General features: G+C 33.1%; 3 protein-coding genes across 10 annotated transcripts; 2 read left to right on the forward strand and 1 right to left on the reverse strand.

Annotated features, from left to right (window-relative positions):
* Positions 1-536: 536 nt before the first annotated feature.
* Positions 537-12,461, forward strand: LOC126660454 (uncharacterized). The gene is made up of 18 exons (XM_050353978.2): positions 537-845; positions 1,660-1,893; positions 2,546-2,641; positions 3,247-3,299; positions 3,593-3,689; positions 3,942-4,015; positions 4,541-4,658; positions 5,758-5,868; positions 7,308-7,384; positions 7,948-8,014; positions 8,813-8,878; positions 9,812-9,919; positions 10,032-10,162; positions 10,343-10,409; positions 10,548-10,615; positions 10,709-10,808; positions 11,244-11,314; positions 11,734-12,461. The coding sequence occupies exons 1-18, from the start codon at positions 696-698 to the stop codon at positions 12,197-12,199; spliced, it is 2,154 nt and encodes a 717-aa protein (XP_050209935.1). The 5' UTR covers positions 537-695; the 3' UTR covers positions 12,200-12,461.
* Positions 12,462-14,757: 2,296 nt separating this feature from the next.
* LOC126661036 (uncharacterized) lies at positions 14,758-23,895 on the reverse strand. 8 transcript variants are annotated; one of them, XR_008789702.1, is made up of 10 exons: positions 23,638-23,895; positions 23,499-23,548; positions 22,974-23,109; positions 22,643-22,749; positions 22,506-22,553; positions 22,335-22,391; positions 19,916-20,006; positions 17,964-18,281; positions 17,409-17,808; positions 14,758-15,032 (listed from the first exon to the last, which is right to left on the reverse strand). XR_008789702.1 is itself a non-coding variant. In XM_050354787.2 (6 exons), the coding sequence occupies exons 1-5, from the start codon at positions 23,816-23,818 to the stop codon at positions 22,512-22,514; spliced, it is 516 nt and encodes a 171-aa protein (XP_050210744.1). In that variant the 5' UTR covers positions 23,819-23,895; the 3' UTR covers positions 22,035-22,391; positions 22,506-22,511. The 8 variants fall into 8 exon arrangements, 1 of the variants encoding a protein (XP_050210744.1); XR_007635498.2 differs by lacking the exon at positions 14,758-15,032 and having other exon boundaries at positions 17,177-17,808; positions 19,944-20,006; XR_007635495.2 differs by lacking the exon at positions 14,758-15,032 and having other exon boundaries at positions 17,177-17,791.
* On the forward strand, positions 17,439-18,646 carry LOC126661035 (probable membrane-associated kinase regulator 4). The gene has a single exon (XM_050354786.1). It carries the CDS (start codon positions 17,439-17,441, stop codon positions 18,474-18,476), a length of 1,038 nt encoding a protein of 345 aa, XP_050210743.1. The 3' UTR covers positions 18,477-18,646.
* Positions 23,896-23,932: the final 37 nt, after the last annotated feature.

A 23,932-nucleotide genomic window follows, 5' to 3' on the forward strand; every position in this document is an offset into this window, starting at 1 on the left:
CATTCTATATGTTGTGTGTGTGTGACCATTGTAGTTAATGTATGTGATATATAAGGTACCATAATTGCATAAAGTTTTTCTGTTAGAGTCTTCCTACATCTATTTTGTAATCGTAAGATGAATACATGTACCTATAATTATTAACAGAGCCTGGAAAGCAATAAGGCAGTGTTAAATGGGGGACGCAGAGGGGAGGAGTGTCTTTTGGAGGCATAAGTGAACCTTTTTCAAACGTTGAGGGCTCATTTGATCTCCGACCCAAACTTTAGGGGCATAAATGAATTTTTTTATTTTTGCCACGTATGATTAGATTAACGGAGTCTTAGGAGTAATGAAACAACGTTAAATTAAGGGGTCTTATTGTTCATCTTTACAAACGTTGAGGATATGGATGAACCTTTCCGGACATTGATGGTTTACTTAATCCAGACCCTAAACTTAGTGGCATGAATGACCTTTTTTCCTTATCATATTGGTTAAGAGTCAAGACTACAATAAACATGGTGCACTGTCACACCTCCAATATATACCCCAATGAGAACTAAACTCCACGAAACAAAAACAATTAAACTGAATAAAAAAAATTAAAAAAAACACACAAACCGAAGAAAAATATTATCACTGTTAAGCTTCTTGAATTGAACATTTCCTTCAGTTTTTTTTTCCACACGAAAAAATTGTACACAATCAAAGAGATGTCATGGCTAAGATCCGCCGTGAACAAGGCGGTGGAGGTAGGCAACAAGAATAACCTCACACGCGCCGTCAAAAACTATGCTGACTCCGTCGTGCATCAAGCCGGTCAAGCCGTCGCTGAAGGAGCCAAAATCTTACAAGATCGCATTGTAATTTCCTTATTCCTCTAATTATTTTTTCTGCTTTTTAATCAGTTCTAATTTTGACTTCCTGTTGTAGCAATAGTTTTGCTTCGTGTTTGCTGTTTTATAGAGTAAATAGTAATCAGGTCAAAATTAGGGTTTTTAGTTTGTAGAAATGAGTACATTGTACTATGTGTAAGTGAAACTATAGTTCATTTCATATTTGCATTTTGAGCTCTTGATCGGTAATTGAATCAATGTCGATACTGTAGTGTAATTGACTATATAAGTAGGTTACTGATTCATTTGTTTGGTGGTATACTGTATGATGTGTGTTTGCAGGTAATTAATCAGTGTTATAAGTATTTTTAAGCTCCGAACAGCTAGTTTATTCCATTTTGATCGTGTCGGTGTAGTGTCTTATTATGACGACTGTCATTGTATTTCATATAAATTGACGACTCTTTCTATTTTCAACGTTGCATTGTTACTTTAAAGTTAAACCAAATTGGTAGCTTCTAATTGCTAAGTAATTTAATTTTGATTGTTTCTGGTGTTCTTGAGTGATTGCACCTTACATGATGTTTAATTGCTTATTCTTTTTATTTTTGATATGTTTATCAAAGTTCATAGAAACTACTTTATTCCCATTGAAGTAGAAGTAGCTTAAATTATAGTTGTTTCTTGTTGTATTGTTTGTTCAAGTTCAGCAATTCTGAGCTTTCAATAGCTAATTATTTGAATTTCACTTTACTTTGTATAGCTTTTTCTCCAATTAGTGTGTTTACAGCAATACATTATTATTTGATATTTTTTGAGTTGAATGGATATTATTATGCAGGGGAATAGGAATTATAAAAGTGTTAAGCTAACTATTAAACGACTTGAGGAGGCTGCTGTTACTTGCAGAGGACCTGAGAGGATTATGTTGCTGAAAAGATGGTTGCTTGTGCTTAATGAAGTTGAGAAGTTATCTGCAGGAGCAGGAGCAGCTTCTTCTGAAGATAAACAAAGGACACTTGAGCAGCACCTTTATCCTGATGATGGAGGGGAAAGCCCAAGAAAGCAGTCTATGGTGGGTGATTTTTTTTTAATGATGTCAGGGATTGGTAGTTTGGTCCTCTCATGTGTGTTTTGGGACTAAATAAATAATGTATAAGAAATCGAATCAATTCTAATCTTGCACAATAATGTCATTTGTAGTATGACTTTATGCCTTTTGTTTTAGTTAAGAGAATATGATACTCGCAACTATGACCTTGTGATTGACGGGTGAGAATTGACTGAACAAAGTCGAATTTAGTTCTTGCGAATGTAGACTTTTCAAATACTATGCAAACAATGAACAGTATCTTTAATATTGTAAAGCATTATGCATCGACTTTTTTCAGCTAAGTAGTTTTATTATATTTTTAACCATGAGGCGAGCTTTTTGCATATTCATTCATACAATTCAAATTCTGGTAGCAATGAAGCAGTTATAAGTTGGAACTTGAGATACTTGTGAGAAATGCTTCATAATTTGAAATCGACTTTTTTCAGCTAAGTAGTTCTATTATATTTTTTACTATGAGGCGAGCTTTTTGCATATTCATTCATACAATTCAAATTCTTGTAGCAATGAAGCAGTTATAAGTTGGAACTTGAGATACTTGTGAGAAATGCTTCATAATTTGAAATAACTTTGTTCAAGCTCCTGGTTTAATTTTTTTGCTATGTTGAATCAGGTACTGTATTATGATTCTGATATAGGAGGTGAACCAATGAATTTCCGTGATGTTTTTCTTCAAAGTCAAGCTTTGGAAGGCATCACATTGTCCATGGTATGTTTATACATTTTCTGATATTGAGAATTATTAGAAGATGAGCTTATCATGCAAAATTCAATTTAGTTTAGATTTTATGGTGTACATTATGTGGTAAACATGCCAATACACTAGCATTTTCAATGTGGTTCTTGGACTCTGTTCCTAATGCAGTTTCATATGAAATTATAGTTGCTATGACTTATTATTGCATGCCATTGGTTAAATAAATATACAATTCCTTGTTCAACTACTCTTCTATTCTAACAAATTAGAACTGAGTTACACTTCTAGTAAACAAACTTATGTTTTGTATAGTTTTTGGTTGATTTTTAATGCAGTAACAGAAAATAGTTCATTTTCTTAAGAAATAGTTTATGTTGGAAATAATTTTTCACGGAATAGTAAATCTTTTCAGGTAATTGTAGTTGAGGGGTATACTTAAAGGAACACATAGTTTAATATTGTGAGGTAGAATTGGTATATGTTTTATCTATTTAATTGTTTTTTCTGGTATGAAACGTGATTTTATCATACCATTTTGAATGTGCTAGTGATTAAGTGATCGTAGTTCATGGTGATCATAGAGGTTAATTGCCGGTTAATTCTTTTTGATGACTCAGATCCTTGAAGCACCAAATGGTGAAGAGATTTCATTGCTCCTGGTGATATTTGGGTGAGTTAGCTGGCTATTTGTAATATTGATTAAGGCCTAATCTAGGTACTAAAGTGCATGCATTTGTTATCTTACTGGGCCCGTTCATTTTTATAAGCTATAAAAGTGGCATTGGTACGGTAGAAATCTAAGTTTGATTAGTTTACATTAATAAATATTTTTAATTTAACTTAGAGTTCGTTTGCTCTCTATTTGATATTTTGTCTATTGTGGCGTAAATAATGCTAGCCTTGAATGTTTAAACTGAGCCTGAATTTTTCCTTAACCCTCTACAACAATTTGTTTTCTCTCAGGATCTGTCTAACTAGAGGAAAAGAAGTTCATAATGCAATAGTGAGCAGCATACAAGACCTAGCTACAGCTTTTGCCAGCTACCAAGATGAAGTTTTGGTAAAGACATGAAGAATTCTGACTTCACTCAGATTTTGCAAACAATCATGGAATGCATTAGAAACCTGCAGAGGTTTAATTGCAGAATACTCGATAACATTCTTTAGCATGTAGAATTACGTGTGACCATATAGTGTACAATTTTTTGATTGTTAAATAATAGATATTAAAAAGATAAAGGCCATTACCTTTTCTTTATTCCTTTTATCTCGACCTTTTGTCTCTCTCACTCTTTTTCTGGCAAATTTATAGGTGAAGCGGGAGGAATTGCTTCAATTTGCACAAGGTGCCGTAACAGGGTTAAAAATTAATGCTGATCTTGGAAGGTGATTGAGAACAAAAACTTTCATTTCTAAGAATAAAAAGAAGCCGTTTTCTTAAGTTGATGCTCTTATTCTGAAACATTTGATTGAGATTTGTCTTCTGGACAATTACTGAAGTTTCATATTGGAAATGCTTCTTTTTAATTGAGCTTATTCTTTTCTGTACATAGTTCTAGGCGTTTTGATAGTTCTCAGTTATTGTGATTAATATGTTGCTATCTTGTTACCTACTTTAAGACTTTGAAAGAGACACCCTCCCTTTTTGTACATATTATTGATATTTTTGGGTCTATACTATCCTTCCCTTTCAATTCACAAACTCCAATTCGATCTTGGTCAAATTAGATTTGGTCTTTGACAAGACGTTCTTCTCTTGGGTTTGGATAGTTCTGTTGTTACCTCAAACAAAATATTTCTGGCATGTTATTTTTAGGGTACTTTTTGCATTTAGATATCAATGATGAATTGAAGAAACCCAATGGACATTTCTAAATAGTACATCTCTTTCTGTGTATCTGGTGGTTGCAGAATAGATGCCGAAACTTCTGAGCTTAAGAGTAAACTTGAAGGAATGATTAGTTCTGAAAAGCCATCAAATGAAGGCCAGGAGAAAGGATTTGATGGAACAGCTAAAGAAAGTATAGAGGTCAGCTTGAATATTTTGATTATAAGCTCTTCTTCGTTCTAGTGCTTTGCTTTATATGTTTGGCTTTCCTCAGGTACATATGATGTTGATACGACCGCTTTGTTTGATGCCAGTTTTTATCTGAATTATGAAATGTGATTATCAGGGGTCCTCTTTAATCTTTTCTGACATTGAATTCCTGCACTTTTTATTTTCTAGAGATTGAGTCCTTGACCTTTTTTTTCGTTAAAGTTAGGTTCTTTTCCTACGGAAGGTGCTGACGCCGTTTGTCCAGAATGAAAAATATAAAGTTCAATTTTTATTTTTAAATCAACTTGATTTTACTTGCTGATTTAAATATTTTTAAATATTTACTTTTTATCACTATCCTACATTTTTATTATCAATTTATTGTTTTTTGAAGAAATATATAATTATCAAAAATATGGATTTTTTCACTAAAATTGATAAAAGTAAAACTGTAGGGACATCGTTCGATAAAACTAATCTTATATAATTTGTACAAATGAAAGTAAGTAAATGAATTTCCGCTCACTAATAGAATTATTTGTCTGAAAAGTAGAATTACAACTTACAAGATCACTATTATATGTAAAATAATGAAAAATGATTTACTCCTTCCATTTCAAATTGAAAAATGTTCCATATAATAAAAAGTTCATTTTATTTATTGATATATCACATTGCTATTATCAACTGCTAAGTTTGAATTGTGACTATATTTTAATTATTTTGAGTTCCGATGATAATATTTTAGGAAGATATTGATAAAGTAGCTAAAATCAACCTTCTTAAGCCTAGTACAATAAATACTTCATCTTATAGGTACAGAGTAATTATTATAATAAAACCACAGCATGATATCTTAATTGAAGTCGACATATATTTGACTTTCTTGCTTGATACTAGTGCACAAAGTACTTTTTTCTATATTTTAGGGATTGAGAAAGATTAATTTTTTATAGTAAAACCACATCCTCATTTCTTAGTTGAAATCGTCATATCTTGCAGTTCCATTATTCTAAATGCATGTAACAACTTCTTGACCATTTGTTGGATGCAAAGCTGAAACAAGTAAATCTAATCTTGTATTGCACAGGCCCTGAAGAAAGCGCTTGCACAAATTCGTATCTGTTCCAGACTGGAAGGGCTTTATTTGAAAAAGAAAAATTTGAATTTTGGAGACTCTCCAGAGGTCCATGCTCAGAAGGTATACCATTCCATTACTTTGATCTTAGTTAATTCTCTGAAATCATGGCTTTATGCTTGCAGCTGCTTAGCTTTTATTATCTGTGCAGCATCTTTTTCATCTAGGTTTCAGCCATTCTATGTTATTTCTTTGAGAAAATTACTATGACATCCCTCACATTTGACATAATTCACAGTTTAGTCCCTCTTGTTTGAAAATCAAACGATATGGCCCCTCACTTTTGTTTCTGTCAACGGTTTAGTCCTTCTGTCCATTTTTGGTGTTAATCTACGAAGTCAACAAAACTATATGGTCCCCCACTTTTATTTTTCTCAACGATTTAGTCCCTCACTTTTGTTTTTGTCAACGATTTCGTCCCTCATATTTGAAAATTAATTTACTCCTAAGTCCTTTGACTTCGTTGACTAACACCAGAAATGGATGGAGGGACTAAACTTTTGACGGAACAAAAGTGAAGGGCCATATTGTTTTATTTTCAAACAGGAGGGACTAAAGTGTGAATTATGTCAAATGTGAGGGGCCTTATAGTAATTTTCTTTATTTCTTTTATCGATTGCTTTTTGAATGACATTGGTGAATGTTTTAGCAGAATGTCAGTGGATCTTGCACTTTTGTCCATTTTAAATGTGGAAGCACATTTTACGTTATGAGCACGTGCAACTGGGGATGGGGTTACCTAGAGCAAGCCAACTGGCCTAAGACGTATTGGTTTTTTATGCATAACTAATGTAGGCATTGGAATAGTAAGATAACCATAATTACACAAGGTAGATACCATTATGTCACTGGAAGAATATTAAATGTGTCCACACCAATGCTATTGGCGGCTAATTTAGAAGCTAAAAGATGCTAAGAAAAGGCAATAAATGGAAGAAATGATAGTAATTAGTATGCCTACACTAAAAACTCTAATATTGATATTATGGAAGTTTCTGCTTCAGAACTTCTGACACGGATATTGTTGAGCTGTAATGTAATATTTTTGTATCCATATCTGCCGGGTTGCATCAGATGAATTACTTACAGAAATCTAAAGATATTTTGGTAGCTAAATTGCTGCTATATGCATTTTGAGCCTGTATTGAAGTGAGACTTCCTTTATCATGCATTATTATTGGCCTTACCATAATTTGTTCTTTAAGCAGCCCCAGTTCAGAAATTTCATTCAATGTTGAATTTCAATCAGTTGTGTGGTGATCTATTTATTATTTTTGTCAATTCTAGTCCCTTCATACATGTGTTCCTTGTTTAATTAACTGAAATTGATTGGTGGAGGATGGCATGTTGCGTTTTTTTTTAAGTGGTGCTATACTTTTGAATTGAGTTTGGCATTTGTGGTCTTAACTTTTGTGCATCATCCTATATTGTTCATACTAATTGGAAGCTGCTAAGTTCCCTTGACACTGCTTAATCTATTAGCGTTTTGCTTATGTGAGCAGGTTGACAAGTTAAAGGTCTTATCAGAATCCCTTTCTAGTTCTGCATCAAAATCTGAAAAGCGCATCTTAGATCACAGGTATAATTAACTTGAGAATTATATGTTTATAGGTCCAGTCCTTTCCCTCTGAAGAACTATGGACTACACCTTTAAGATCTTTCACTTCGACCTGAATAGTGTTTCTTTTAGATTATCTTGGTTTTTGATTTTCTGGACCTTGATCAGCGCAGTTCTATTCTATTTCTTTTTTCTCCCTGTTCTTGTATTGTACCTCATGGACTGATTCAAAGGGTTTCTGCTTGCATTAAGGAAGTCTGTTGTACTTTTGCCTGGACTTCAAATCCTTCCCAAATCTGGATATGAGTAGATACATTTCTTAACAAATTTGTCAGCTAACAAAATTAAGTTCGTTATCTAGGTGGCTCACTAATATTACCTTTTCCTCGGATATCGTGTAGATGAAAATAAATAGATCGTCAAACTCTATTATCTGTATGCATGCATCTTGAGATAAAGGAACAAGATCTTGAAAAACTCCAAAGCACCTTGGAATATATGATCCCAAAATAAATGTTATTAAAATTATCGGTACATCTGGAACTAATGACTGATCTTGTTTCCTCTGTGCTTTTTATTGGCAGAATTCAAAAAGAAGAGGCTCTGAAAGTTCGTATTTCCAAAGCTGATGAAGCCAGTGAAAAAGAGAAGGTAATGTTCTTTCCATAGTTACCATGTACACGTTACAATTCGGAACGTGATATGGGAACGGGAGTGAAATATGTCAATTTATTTTTGATATGTTGGGTGTAGGCTACTAGGCTTATTTGGTACTCTAGTTTTGGGTCATGGTATACCGCTCTTGTACCGTGTAAAAATTGCTGATGTTGACACCTGAATATACACCGTTCTGACGTCCACCGCGGCAATATTTTAATGGAAAATTGCTCGGTGATTTAAATTGCAGAAGTTAAAGTTGGTGTCCGAATTGCCAAAATTGAAAGTTCGTGTTAAAATTGCAAAACACGTTAAATTCAGTATTTCTAAAGCAATTAAGCGTTAAATGAAATATCTGTAAAATTCATTTGTTGATCTTTTTTAACCATAAAAGTGACAACAAATTATTGATTTTGATAATCCTTAATACAATCTTGTATTTCCGAATTATCATTTAATTTTATAAAATCTCACTTCATAATAATTAGGGATATGTTAGAGAATTACAATATTACAGCTACAATAATCATATCTCTTAATATGTGTGTTTTTAAGAATAAGATTATCATTTTGGGATGGAGGAATACTGATTTTTTCATCACAAATAGACTGCTATGTTAAATTGGTTATTGATACACCTTGGTAGTTTCAATTTTGTTGCAGCAACAGTTATATATCTACATGAACTTGTTAGCCAAAGGGTTACTACATAAATTTGTTCTCTTTACAGTTCAATTTGCTTGCTACTAGCACACAACATTTACTTAGAATGGATCTTTTTGTCCCTTACAGGAAATATCAGCTGAAATTTCTGTACTTGAAAAAGAAAGAGACGAACTTGAAGCTCAACTGAAAAAGGTTTTGCCTTTCTGGCCTGTTTTCTTCCTATCCTTATTTTTCTCTTTTTTTTAGTTAGTGGTTCTTTAGATAATTGTTGTTTCGTTTCTCGCTTTTGTCAGTAATTTAAATTTTTTGGTTACTAATTGCACTGCCACATGAGACCTTTCCAGCTGAGGACATTTTCATATAGCTCTGGAAAATAATCTACTCTCACTAAAACTGCCTACTGTAACATAATCCGCCAACAGTCAGTAAGAACCTTATTGTATTTAGATCATGAACTGAATTTTCATATTATAAGGGGTAAATTGCACGCATGCTTTTTAAGGAAACACACAATTACTGCTGTTCAGCTATTTTCACTAAAAGATGTGGTAAAACAGATGTCATGAATGGGAATTGCTTAGAAACTTGTTTTTCCAACACTATTGCACTCATTTTGCAGAGTAAGACAACTAGCATGTAACGCCATGTATCATTCCTTGTATCTAAAGATTCACTTTGATGGAAGTAGTACATGTTTACTTTCTGTTTGACTAGTTAAGTCAAAATCAGGAGGTTAGGTTTACAAGTTTGACTAATTGGAGGATAGTTTTGAAATAGTAATTTCCTGTGCAGCTCAATCAATTTGCCATCCATAATGGCTAATCAAATTTTGTGTTTAAATTAATCAAGTTGAGTACTTTCGACTGTTAAATCTAAATATTATCTTTGTGATTCCCTTCTCTTGAGGTCCTTCCCATTCAAATTCAATGTGATGGTTTCGAGAATTGCGTAAATGAGGTAGCTGACATTTTTGTAATTTTGAAATGAGATCTCATAATTCATATTTCCATTCAAATTATCTTCACCATGGATCAGTCAGCATCTTCTGTACATTTGATTTTTTTCTTTTGTAGTTTAATATCCCCTTGTCCTATGTTGATTGCAAAATTGGTCAATGCGGTGTAGGTTAATATCTCTTTGGCTGCTGCAAATGCAAAACTTCGCAATGCCAGGGAAGAAAGAGATCAATTTGAAGAAGCTAATAACCAAATCATTGAGCACTTGAAAACAAAGGTGCAAAATCTGTTCTTGTTTGAAGGTTCTTCCCAAAAGTCATTTGTATCAAAAAGTCTTTGGACATCCTCATGAGTTAAATATCTGAGATACTTATTTTACATGCTAATAGGAAGATGAGCTGTCAAAATCTATTGCTACATGCAAGGTAGAAGCCAATGTCCTTAGTACCTGGATTAATTTTATGGAAGATACTTGGGTTCTCCAGCGCTCATATACAGAAATGAAGGAGAAGCAAGTCGAGTATGCATTTTGAATTAAATATTGCCCTTTTGGTTTTGGCTTAGCCATATTTTGCTCTGTGATATTTCTTTATTTCTTTCTGCTATGCAAATGCATATTTCAATTTTTTCTGTGTCATAATCAGACTGATAATAATACCTGATTGCTTTTTTTTTTTGGGTACTTATATACAAATTGAAGTGATGAACTGAAGAGACATGAGGACTATTTTGTGAACTTGGCAATCAATCTCCTCTCTGATTACAAGGTATGATTATTATGTTTGACGGGTATTATCTGCAAGTGGTTACAAGTACACAATTACTGTCTGCATTTCTTATCTTCTTCTTTTGTTCATGCCCGTGCGCATGCATGCACTTGATATTATCTGTAACTTTTTATGCAGAAAGAGTTGGGGCCTGCTATCAGTCGTATTGCGAAATTTGTGGAAAACCTAAAGAAATTGAGTGAAAGGTAATGTATTCTTTGCATTGCTGATGTTCTGAAGTGCATTAATTCGATGAAGTTGTAAAATTTTCTTACCAATTTTTCCTGTGATCATTACAGGTCAGATTCGGAGATGGCAACTAGCGTGGATAATGATGATTCAAAAGCATTGCATCCAAGGAAAAATCTTGAGGAGGAATATTTGGATTATGAAGCCAAGGTATATGATGTGGTTTGGTTTGTTCATGCTCATGTACAAAGATATATTTGTGTTCAATTGTGCTTTACTAAACGAAAAATGCTTTTTGTTAGATCTACGCTGAATGATTCCTCAAATCTGTGTCTATTCTATGTTTCAAACATTATTAATTTGAGTTTTAGAATGAACTTTTACTAATATTTTGGTGAAGTGCTAATTTTGAACAACAAAACATACAATGATGTGTGAACCTCCATTTTTCTTTTCATACATATGCTAATTAAGAGTCAAACTTAACTGTAATATGCTCTCCAGCTAGATGAAAAATTTATTCTGTGGCACAGTTATGCAGTAATTCGTACTTGTCAGTAATCCGCGTTCTTTTATATGTTCAGTACGTGCATGTGTAGCAAAAGAGTCCTTAGACATTGATGTAATTTTGTTGTTCTCTTTCAGATTATAACTACCTTCAGCGTGGTTGATAACATGAAGGAGCAGTTATATGCTCAACCAGGGTCTGTTTGTAGGTGAGAAATCTGAGATTATTAGAAGTCCTTTGTTTATGTATATATACATGCGCGTGTGTGTGTATATCCATTTTGGTCTCGCCTGGATGGATATTTGAAATTAAAGATTCATAATTTGATTAACTCTTTCATTGAGTTGCCACTGTGGACGAAACATTTTTCAGTTAGTTCGATTCACTGATGGAAATTAGTAGATTCATAGATGATGTGAACGCTCAATTTACTGTGGATATAAAATGTCTTGCATAAACACATTAATCCTGTGTTACATTTTTTATATGAATATTTATTTCCTCTGCTCTTTCAAATCTGTACTCTTATTATGAAAATCAAATTTCACGTGTAATGTTATTTATTTTATGTTGTTCTTCTATATTAATATTCGCATCCTGACTATTCTGTTTTTCTTATTTATCCAGGAAAGACGACACAAGGATTAAAGAACTATTCGATGATATTGAGAAGTTGAGAAAGGAATTTGAATCCATCGAGAGACCAACTTTAGAATTGGAGACTCCACCTACCCCCAAAGCAGAAACCACATCTGAGAAGTCACTAGGAAGTCCAACCCGCAAATCAAGTCCAGATGCCAGCTCACCAAAATCGGAGACAGAAGATGCCAGCGCACCAAAATCGGAGACAGAAGATGCCAGCGCACCAAAATTGGAGACACAAGATGCCAGTGCACCAAAATCAGAGACAGACAGACAACTGAAATCACCTGCAGTTGAGGAACAGCAGGTGCTTGATCCAGCAGCTGAACTAGCGAAATTAGAATCGGAGTTTGGGAATGATGCTAGAGACTATTCAGCGGAGGAGATTGGTGATTGGGAATTTGATGAACTTGAAAGGGAGCTGAGGTCCGGTGATACTGCAAGTAAGTAACCTCGAAACCCTTCCACACAAATGAAAATCCACTAAACGAGCAAGTATACGTGCTATAATGATATGTATGACCCTCCCAAAAGCTGAATTTTATGTCACGAGCTTTTCGGTGTAACTTGTATAATTGGATGGACTCTAAACTTCCAATTTGTTTATTCTTCTGTAAATTGTCGAAGTTGTATGCTGTAAGGTAAAAATATTGATGAAAAAGTCGGTCAATGTAAATGTTATAATGCAATTTTATGGGAGAATAATATTGACATATTATTGCTGCATGAGGCGAGGTGGCGAACCGGAATACTTTTTCATTCCGGGTTTAGCTTTTAGTTCACCTGTGATTTTTCGGCAGTCCAGATTTAACCTTCAAATTCACTACAAAATTATCTTTATTATTTTTAAAAAATTACGTTCATTTAAAGAAAACGGTTCTAGTTGGAGCCACTCTAGACTAAGGGTAATTCCGCCCTCAATGAGATGGTTATGTGCTTTGATTCGGGATCATGCCCTACACATTGACCTGATTCTATTCTAAGGGCGGTCAAACGTGCTAAATCTTTTGCTGGTTTCAAGCAAAAAGAGTGTAAATATTGAATGCATGAGTAGCTAGAGATATGATTTTGAATGCTACCCTTCATGCTTGAATACTAAAGGAACGGATATGATAATTTTCATGGATAGTCCATCAATTTGAGTCTATCCCATTATAAGTCCTTATACTTTAATTCATTGCTATACTATTTCTCAACTTCAATTTTGCATCCAAGAATGTTCATAGTGTCGCTTTACCTCTTTCACGTCATTAATTTTTTACGGAAATAAAATTAAAATGATGTCAGGAATAATACCAATACAAAATAGAAATTAAAAGAAGAATATAGTTACAAACTAAAGTTTCTCGAGACAAAAATTAAGGTGCCGAGAAAAAAAAAATCAGGGATAAAGGAACCAAGACATAAATGTTGGGATTTTGTTGTCTACATTTATGTATATTAATGGAGACTCAAACTGAAAAACAAACAAAAATTAGTTGTATAAGTTGTGAGCTTTCCTTATCTAGAAGTTGGGATTTGTCTCATCTTTAGTAATACACTCTCATTGCAACTGGCCTCTCATGTTTTCAAAATAAGAGTACAACAGATGGTGGATTGTTAGCCCACCCCACCTGAGATCTCTAAAAAGTCAGTCACTATAAAAAGTTTGTTGTTGATTGTTCATTCTACTTTGGATGAGATACCCGGCAAAAGGGAGCCCATTTCTAATAAACATAGTTAGTTCTGTTTGTGTATCATCAAAACACTGAAATAAACCTTATAATGCTGAATTTAGGGCTTGTGGGTCATTAAGATAGGGACACTTATGGCTATCTTTAGCTTGCTCCTTTTTGTGTCCCTCTAAAATCTTTGTGGATGGGGTCATATAATATGATTTTATATTAGGGGATTTGGGTTACTGCAAATTCTGACTTTTTGACATTACTAAGTGTGTTACTTGCAATTAACTAAGAAATGTAATGAGAGTTTAGTAAATTGATACTGAGAATATCTGGAATTGTGAGGTCTTGTATTCAAATTTGCAATCAAAGATTTATCGGTTTTACTTGATGACCTTTTTATATTCCTTGGCAAGATGTTGTACATAGGTGATAAAATATGCTTAAGGTTGTAAATTTGTAATTAATATTCAAGCCGTGTTTGTCCCGCATTGTTGAGCTATCCGTTTGTTGTTGAATATATAATTGGATAGAACATCCTTACCACAATGTTAAATTACCGGCTTGTTATTGTGTATATATAAGTGAATTGAGAACCATCTTCTCTCAAAATACTGCAAGTTAGAGCTCAACTTGACTTTAAAATTCAAACTTCATAACTCAATCAAACTTGTTAAGCCGAGTATCAGAACTCGTTTTGCCGACTCGATTAACATCGACTTGATTTTGAGTATTATTTTCATATCAATTCTGAAAGTTCGCGAGTTAGCTCGACTCGGTTTCACCCGATATATTAATCCGAAATGGTTCCAGTCATGTCCCTAGTGTTCGACTCGGTACCCCATATGTTACATGTAACAGAAAAGAAAAAATATTTGCAAAAAATAAAAGAAAAAACAGAAAATATTCCCTTGGATGAGTACTCCATTTTAAGCGTAATTATAAAATAACGGCTTATTAATCAATTTAGTTGGTTTGTAGGTCAATACAACCATAAAGACAGTGTCTCTCGGTACTATCATTGTTCTTCCTTTGTCTTGCGTTGGCATTTTGCTGGTGCAATTATTCAGCAAGACAAATGTTCTAAAACTTCAATCATCGAATCAATACAAATTAAATGATTCTTCCCAAGTCCCTAATAAAATATGAGTTCCTTGAGAATCGGTACAATTTTATCCGGCTATTGCTAAATCGCATTATATGATTTTAATTTTATACGGCTCTAAATAGAATTAAAAATATGTGTTTATGATGAGATGACGCTGATAAAATCTCAATTATGGCCAACTAATATGTGTCACCGAATAAGATATTTCATCTTTTATTCGGTTTTAAGGGATGAATAAAATTGAAATCGAATAATGCAAATTTGATTGCGATTGAGACATTTTAAAGATTTGATTAGCACATAGAGTTTTGTTAAAGGTTCCATAAACAAATATGGATCTAATTAAGGGACAGAAGGTATGTTAAAAGTTTCAAGGTTTGAAGGCATGTTGATCCACAATTTATCCTTCTCTCCACAATTTATCCTTCTCTCCACCAAGTTATGTCGGATCATGAGTTGCTTTCTTGGTGAGCTCAACTACTCATATTTTCGTCTTAAATATCTCCTATACACTCCTGTCATTTCAAATGCAGGTCATTTATAAAATTAAAAAAAAAAACACTAAAGAAAATCATAGGCGACAATAAGAACTAAGAGGGGTTTCTAAAAGAAATCCAAACAAAGATTACAAAAAATCAATAATTTTTGGTAAAAATACATATTTTGAATCCTCTGAACTTTCATTTTTATTGAGCCCTTAAACTTTAATTGTAAGGTATCAAACCCTTTTACTTTCAGTTGTGTTACATCAATCCTTTATTCATTAAAATAATATTTCCTCTTGAGATCATTCTATTTATTTATGATAACTCGAGTCTTTAGTGTCACGACACTCATATTTATCAAGGATAAATATGTCAAATACAAATATTTTTTTATCTTATCATGAAGGGAAAATATATTTTTTGTACTAACACATCTTTCATTTACATTTTGTTTATGTTAGTTTAATGTTTAACTTGGCAATAATTATTGATAATAACTAGTATGATTTATTCATACAACTCTCACGCTTTACTATATTAAGTCCTTATATTCTTATTTATGTTGTTTTAAGTTCCTATTTAACAAAAGCATCCATTGACAGTTAAATAAGTACTTAGCAAAATTAAATAAAATAAGAGTACAAGGTTTAATGCAATATTAATAATAAAAGGAGGGCTTCATATAGTGAAATTAAAATACAATGGATTAATAGAATAAAAATATGAAAGTTCAGGGGGTTATAAAAGAGGACAGACACCATTAATGAGTCACTAGATCAACTTTCCAATAATCAAACAAAGTGAAAAAAACAAACCCAGGAATCTAGTAAAAGTAGTAAAACCAGGTAAAGTATAAAGGGGCTAATAATATAAATATTACTTAGAACAAAGTAAGTTTGTTTAATTAGTTAATGAGGCAGAGGGCAAGAGACAAATGAATTATTAAAACTAATATGATAAGACTTCAGACAAAGGTAGATAGGTGAGTGCACTAATAATAATATTGATGAGCATGCAATTTTTTTCATTACAAAATAGTAGAAAATTACTTTCAAGATATGGACCCACCTTCTCATGCATGTAAAATATTTTATTTACTTTCACCTCAACTTTAGCATTTGTTTTTGCTTATTGACATTATTTGAAAAAGATTACCTCACCTAGGTAAAATCAAAGTTGACATAATTTTCCATACTATTCAAATTTTAAAATATTAATTGTCTATTTTTTTAACGTAATAAAATGTTACAGATTTTTTTTTAAAATTACTATCAAAATTAGTTCCATTTAACATAATTTCTTTTACAAGTGAATTTCATGAGAAATTCTTAGGTAGACTCAGTCCACCATATCGTCAGTAGACTAAACCTATCACATTTTGACACGTCATTAAAATGATGGCAATCTTGTAATACTACTATTCAAATGTGTGAATAAGTAGCAAACAAATTTACAAGATCGTCATCATTTTAATGACGGGTCATAATGTAATAGGTTTAGTTCACGGATGACGTGATGGACTGAATCTACATAAGAATTTCTCGAAATTCAGTTATCTAATATCTAAAAAAAGTTAGGGAAACAGTGAGTTTTTACAATTCAAAGAAAAGAAAATTAACCTAAGTTCAGGGGATGAGGGTAATTTTTTCATGCAAAATTGACCTCTTCAACCATAATTGAAGGACCCCTCTTTATGTTGGCAGTTCACACTCTAAATATCTGCTAATTAACACTCAACGCATAATTTATCCTCCAAATATGCTTAATTTAAAATGATTATTGTAGCACTTCCTAAAATAGTGTATGATGCCAGAAAGAAACATAATACTAAATAATTAATAAATGAGAAATAAGCCACAAAATATATAAAGGATGCATAAAAAAGAAAATGTCAGTGCTGGACCATATTAGTGAAGTTTCCATAATGTGTGTTGAATTTAATATTTGGAAGCATTCTAAAATTTCCAAAATTTTGACAATTCCCAATTACAGTTCATCACTTTCCAGTTTCCAAGACTTAAGCATCATCTCATAGTTTTAAACATTCAGTTTGAACCTAACCGAACTAAAATATTGCTTTTTGAAAAACTGAATAATCGGTTTGGTTGATTTTTTTAGTTCAGTTCGGCTTGTACTAAAAACTCAAATAATACTTTTCTATGTCCAAAACAAAATGAACTGAAAAACCAATTTTTTTTATATTATCAGACTGAATCGACAAGTTTGGTTCGATTTGATTAGTTGGTCTGATTCAATTTTTGAACACTCCTACCTTTAAATACTCCCCTTTCCTTCATTTGGAGCCCATTATTAAGCTTATATCTCCATTAGCTACTACTATATTACCCACCAATAAAAACACAAAAAAAGAAAAACCAACATAAAGAGAGAGATACAGAAGCATACCTTGATCAGATCATTGAGTTGGTAGCAGAAATGGCAGTCAACTTTTTATCATATGATAATGCAGATGATGACTATATCGACATGGAAGTTGGAAACTTTCTCTGCCATTCCAAAACCTTGCCACCACAACCAAGCGAATTCGAGTTTCACATGTCATCAATTTCACTAGAAAAAGAGCCCACAACTTCTCCAGCTGATGAGCTTTTCTACAAAGGAAAACTCCTCCCACTTCATCTTCCTCCTCGGTTACAAATGGTCGAAAAGCTTCTAGAACACTCCACTTCTGTAAGAAATCATCATAATACCTTTGAAGAAGACTTCTATAGCACCCCTTTAATGACAGCTCTAACTACACCAACTTCAGCCACTACCCCATTTGAATCCTGCAATATTTCTCCTTCTGAGTCTTGCAGAGTTAGCCGAGAGCTCAATCCAGAAGACTATTTTTTGGATTACTCCAATGAGATAAATCCGAAAAACTCATCATGGACTAAAAAGCTTAAGATAATTAAGCAGTCATCGATTGGCTCGAAACTGAAGGCTTCGAGGGCTTACCTCAAGTCTTTGTTTGGAAAATCCGGTTGCTCGGCTGAATCCTGTACTGCAGCAACTAAAGTTGCAGATGAGGGAACTATTACGAGAGTGAAAGAGTCTTTGATGAGATGTGAACGGCCGACGAAGAAAATCCCTTTTGGACAAATTCAGAAGATCAACCGGGATGTTGGCGAAAGCGGGCGGCTTCACAGAAGATCGTTCTCAATGGCAATTAAACGTCATTCGACAGCTAAGTCATCGTCATCTTCGTCAACGTCGTCATCTGGATCTTCTTCTTCAAGCTCCATTAATACAAATGGAGTTTATGTGCTGCCATTTCTGAAGAGAAGCAGCAGTGTAAATGCAGAGGTTGAGAATCCAATTCAAGGAGCAATAGCACATTGCAAGCAGTCTCAGTCTCAGCAGATTTTCTGCTCAAGAAAGAGTGCAACAGAGATTGGGTTATACTCATTGTCAGCTTCTAAACTAGCTATCTATGAAGACCATGAAAAACCTGAACTCTGCAGGGGTTGAACATTCTGAAATTTTCAATTAAAAATGAGAATCAGCATAATAATTAGATTAACTTTTGATTATGTTTCTATTTTCTTCTTTCAATTAATTTAATTTGCTGCATGCAAATGCTCAAAGCAAGAATCAGAGCTGTTAAGTTAATGCCTTTTTAATGTTTACACTTCAGATCAGACTATCCTGTCTAAGCACAAAAACTTTACGAAAGTTGCGTTTCCAAAACGTTTCTGAAACGTTTAACTCATACGAAATCTTCCCGGACGTTTCGGTAAATAATTAAACCTAGATGCCCATTTCCTGTAAAATAAAATTGAACAGAAACAAACAGGTCGGTTTGGTCGATTTTCAAATTGAATTGTACCAAAATTGAACTGAAATTGTTTTAAATATCAAAATTGAACCGAACAAAAACCGAATGTTTTTATAATTTCAAATTTGAATTGAGCCGAACTCATCGGTTTGGTTCAGCTCAATTAATCGATTTTGGTTCGATTTTGCACACTTTTTAAAACAAATCTTTAAGAATGTATACAGTTTTTCATAATTAGAACTTCCTGTCATTTCCATCCACTTCAATCATTTCTGAAGACAACAAACAATAATTTGCAATCAATTTCAAAATTTCAGGTGTACCATACAGCTTAAGAAATCCATACCAAATATCATATTGTGTCAATGTAATGTTATAAATACAAAATAGTGTAGGCCCTTAATAGATGATAGCCTGCAGAATGTGGGTCAGGTTCTAACTATTTAAATCATGAATATAATTATTTTAAACTATATGTAGATCTTCTACAAGATGGCAATTTCCGTACAGTATGCAAAGAAAAAGAATAGAAACAAAATTACAATCATGCAATATCAATAAAATGATTAAGCTGTAACCTAACATACTAAATTATCCACATGATTTAATAATGTCATTAGTTCTATATTTTCACCACAGAGGACTAATAATAAATTAATGTTTCAGTGGTAAAATGATCATGAAAATTAATCTTCTCACAATAATTAATTTTATCAAATAATTTATGATTGTTTACCTTTCTAAAGTGGGGATCATGTACCTCATTTGTCAACAATCTATTAAGCCAACATTTCTTTACCTTATATAATTAAATAGAAATACAAAGAAATACAATTAGGAAAAATAAACATTACTGAATTCGAGCCAATGATACGACAGCTAGGGATATGCAAAAATTGAACTAAACCGAACCTACAAATTTGATTTGGTTTGGTTTGACATCATAATTTCTTTTTATTTTTCAGTTCATTTCGGTCTTGAAAGTAAAAAAATTCAGTTCATTGTGGCACAAACCAAACCGATTGGTTCGACTAGATTTGATTTTGGATTTTTTTATATTTTATAAATTTTGTATAGTTCAGCTTTAGAAAAAGTAAATTTTGATTCGGTTTTGTTCAAAACGAATGCATACCCGTAACAACAATAGATGAAATCATTACTTGGTGAAAAAACAAAAGCCATCAGTCTCGTCTGCCTCTCAAGGATAGCCAAGCGACCCCTGCCTGCATTTAAATAAGCAAACAGTGAAATCGTGATTCATGCACCAATAAATAATTAGGTCTCTTCCAATTATATATAAACAATTACTACTAATGATGTTATAAAGAAGACAGAAATCAGTTCATGTTTTACTCGAAACCGCTCCAAATTGATCAAAGATCAATCAACAATATAGTATTTTAACAAAAAAGAAAACTGCAAGTGCCAACAGCCTTTTTCAGGTGGCTAATTTCCATTTCTTTTGATTTTCTTAGTGGGTGTAATTAGCCTTAAACTAAGAGAGCATGTTTTGACAGGATTAGAGCCAAAGCTAAAAGGCTAATTGATGTTGTTGAGCACTATGTGTACTAATAAATATATTATAATAAACCCTTTTTTTTCCTACCAAACTTCCACATATTTCTCCCAAGAAAAGAAAAGGTAGGCCTCAGACATCTGTTGGAAGACATAATTATAATACTTCAGTCTTCTTCTAAAAGGATAGTGCAGAGTATAAGCTAAGATATAGCTCTTTGTATACCTAACTGCAGTATGACATTATAAAACTAAGATATAAAACTAATCAAATACTTAGTCGATCAATCTCATAGCAGGTATCTCACTTTTGGGTACTAGTAGCTCATTTCCCAATAATAGAGAAAGAAATGTGCTTTTCAGGTTATCTGTATCAGGTATTAAACAATTGGACCAGCTCCGGCCGGTTGAACCTAGAATTGGCTAGCCATCTGGTCCAATTAACACAGAGTCAGAAATTTGGACCAACCAGATTGAACGAATTGAACCGGACTGAACCGGTGGTTGAACTAGTGGTGGAATCAGCAACTGAACCAGAAGTTGGCTATAAATCCTTTAAGTTAGGTTTTATTACAGTTTTACTCAACCTGTTGAACCGAGAACCGGTGGCCACACAGTTCAGCCACCAGTTCAACCGGTTCAACCGGGAACCAAGGACAATGCCGGTTCTTGCATTGGTTCAGTTTTTAAAACACTGATTTCTAGCTAACTAAGGAACATAGAAAACTACAAACTCCAAGTTTCACAATGTAACATGGAAAACATAAGCTCTGAGAAAGTTTAGATTAGCTTTTCCAATTTCAATTGATAAGATAGCATGGCTGCGGATATACTTAAAGGCAATTTCAGATATAAGATAACTATTTCACTAGAAAAATGTCTGTCGACCCAGTTCTTTTTCCATTTCAGAAGATTATCCACATTTACAATGATGCATTTCATTGAAAAAGATTATAACTTATACTCCTGAAATTTTGCTTTATGCAACCAGGTATATCAGAGCATAGCTCTGTTTTTCAAGATTGACAAATGAAGATTTTGCACTTCTGCTAAAAGAATTCCTGTGACAGCAGTCAAAAAAATTCTATAGCAGTAGCCATGCATTATTATTGCTCTTCATGTTACACTATTTAACAGTGGCATTAGCATTCAGTACTTTAAATTCGAAAAATGTATAAAAAATTCTCGGTTGCACCTGCCAATGTAAATCATTTACTGGTCACCTAAAAAGATTTCATATTTTCTCGTTGCGTAGTAAAATCATGTCTTCTAGGTATCACTTAAGTCTTAACAAGAGTAAGACCTCAGACATGACAAATATTTCAATTTGCCCAAAATGTATATACACAACCATATGAATTCTCACCCAAAATTATGTCACCCATCTTGATGTCCATATACAATGACAGAAATTGCAATTTTAGTTATAATAATCTGTCAAGCAAAACTATAAATAATTATGTAGGAATATATTTCATTATAGTTTATAGGGCAATGGACTTGATTAAGAAATTGTGGTTTCTCGATAATGGTTATGTTGACGGGAAGAAACCTGGAGTATTTTTAATCCATCTCATACTCTTAACATCCTGAAACGATCTTAATCAATAATTTGCAGCAAAAAGGGCAGTATAAAGACGTATGATACTATTTTCTCTTTGCAATTAGGAGTTTATAACTGGCCTTAACAAAGATCATGAGACAACAAGAACAATTACAAACAATTAGAAGCGGGGTACAAAAACACTACTTTTTATTTAATTTCAATGTGTGAATCTAATACATTAAAAAATCCAGGAAAAGTTCAAGCTAAAAACTTAAGTTATCAATCATTCTTCACACTTATGAGCCTCACACATAGAAGGATGCCAATTTTTTCTCAATGCTTCGAAGTGTCAGAGTTTTGCTTTCAAATCTTCATTTTACAGGTGATCCTCATTCAGGGCAGAAAATATGAAGGGACGATATGCAGAAGGGATTTCATCATAATTATGTAAATGCATTACATCTCAGTAGCTCCCATGGGAAAGGATTACCTTTATCTATAAATAAATTCTTCACGGCCACTTTGATTTGCTCGAAACTCCAATAATCTACAGAGCAGAAAGAGCACAAACGAAAAATTGTTCATTAAAACTAATGGTCCTATTCATTAAAATAAAATAAACATTCAGCACCAAAGCAACGATCCAGTATCCACTACTTACCAAAAACTAAGCAGAGCACGAGTTAGGTGGCTGCAGTCGAAGCACAATCTGTAGCAGCAAACAAAAATAAATCGACAGCATAAATCTTTAGCTCTAAAACAACAAACATCTTATCTAATAATGGTTTACGAAGATACCTTAGTTTTGTCATTCATTCCAATATAATCACACAACCGTTTCCCCTTAGCGAGTTCTTTCCCTGCCCAAAGAAGATGAGTCGTTTCTTCATGAAGAACTTCCACATCTGAAAAATTTCAATTGTCAAGTTTCAACTAAATCCCTGAATCCAAATTTTCACTCTATGCATCTAATTAATTTCCGAATAAATAAAATAAGCACAACAACGCGAAGTTAGAAATATTTTACATTATCATCTACTATAAATCATAACATATCAGCAGATAACTTATTATTCAAGAAAACTTTATATATATAATTAGAAAATTAAGGCTTCAACTATTTACATACCTGTTAGGAGCTTTTGTACTTGATTAGAATCCTCAAAACCTAATAATTGATAATTTTCCATGACTAGTCCCTCTACTGCCTGTACATGATCTCTCATTACATAAAATGACACAGCCTTATTATTCAAAACCTGGTCCTGTTAGCATTTGAAAGAAGTAAGACAGTTCAATTTCTGGATTGCACAAAGGAAAATAAAAATATTACTAAAACCCCCCAAAATTGTAAGTTAAAAGACAATTTAGTCCCTGTTATTTCAAAATCATCAAATTTAATCCTGAATGTTCCTTATAAAAGAAATAGAAAATTTCACTACAGTTTAACCTTAAAACTAAATTTAAGTCCTCGTTACTTTTGTTACTGTAATGTTTTCATTATTCTCAATATTTGAAGATTATTATTATTTTAAATGCTAATCCTCGAAAAGCAGGGACCAAATTGTACAATATGATAAACCTCAGGGAGTATTCCTAATAAACAAAAAACACAGAATTTTCTCTAACTGGAGAAATAGAAAAGAAAACAGACCTTTGATGCATATACTTTAGCTCCAGATAAGGCTCTAATAAGAGGAATAACTGCAATCAACAACGAAATTAATCGTTATTTAAACAAATTAGTCCACAAATTAACAAAATTAAAGCAAATAGAAGTTTCATTTAGATACTTTTAGGGTTTCCACGGAGCGGTGATAGAAGAGGCTCGAGTTTTAACAGTAAGCGATCAATTTTGTATTGGAGATTTGAAATATGAAGAACTTCAGAGGCGATTTCTTCCAATTGATAAGTGATTTCACAGTCGTATATAAATTCCTTGTCCGCTCCATGCTTCACCTGGATTCTCACCATTGCTGTACACTGTACAGAGCTGGAGCTAGACGAAGATCATGAGACGACGGTGTTTACTTGGGCGGGTAAAGTATAATTGTTGGGCCAGTCTTTAATTGAAATTGGACCCAGTGT

Source organism: Mercurialis annua, linkage group LG8, assembly GCF_937616625.2.
Source record: "Mercurialis annua linkage group LG8, ddMerAnnu1.2, whole genome shotgun sequence".
Taxonomy (NCBI): domain Eukaryota; kingdom Viridiplantae; phylum Streptophyta; class Magnoliopsida; order Malpighiales; family Euphorbiaceae; genus Mercurialis; species Mercurialis annua.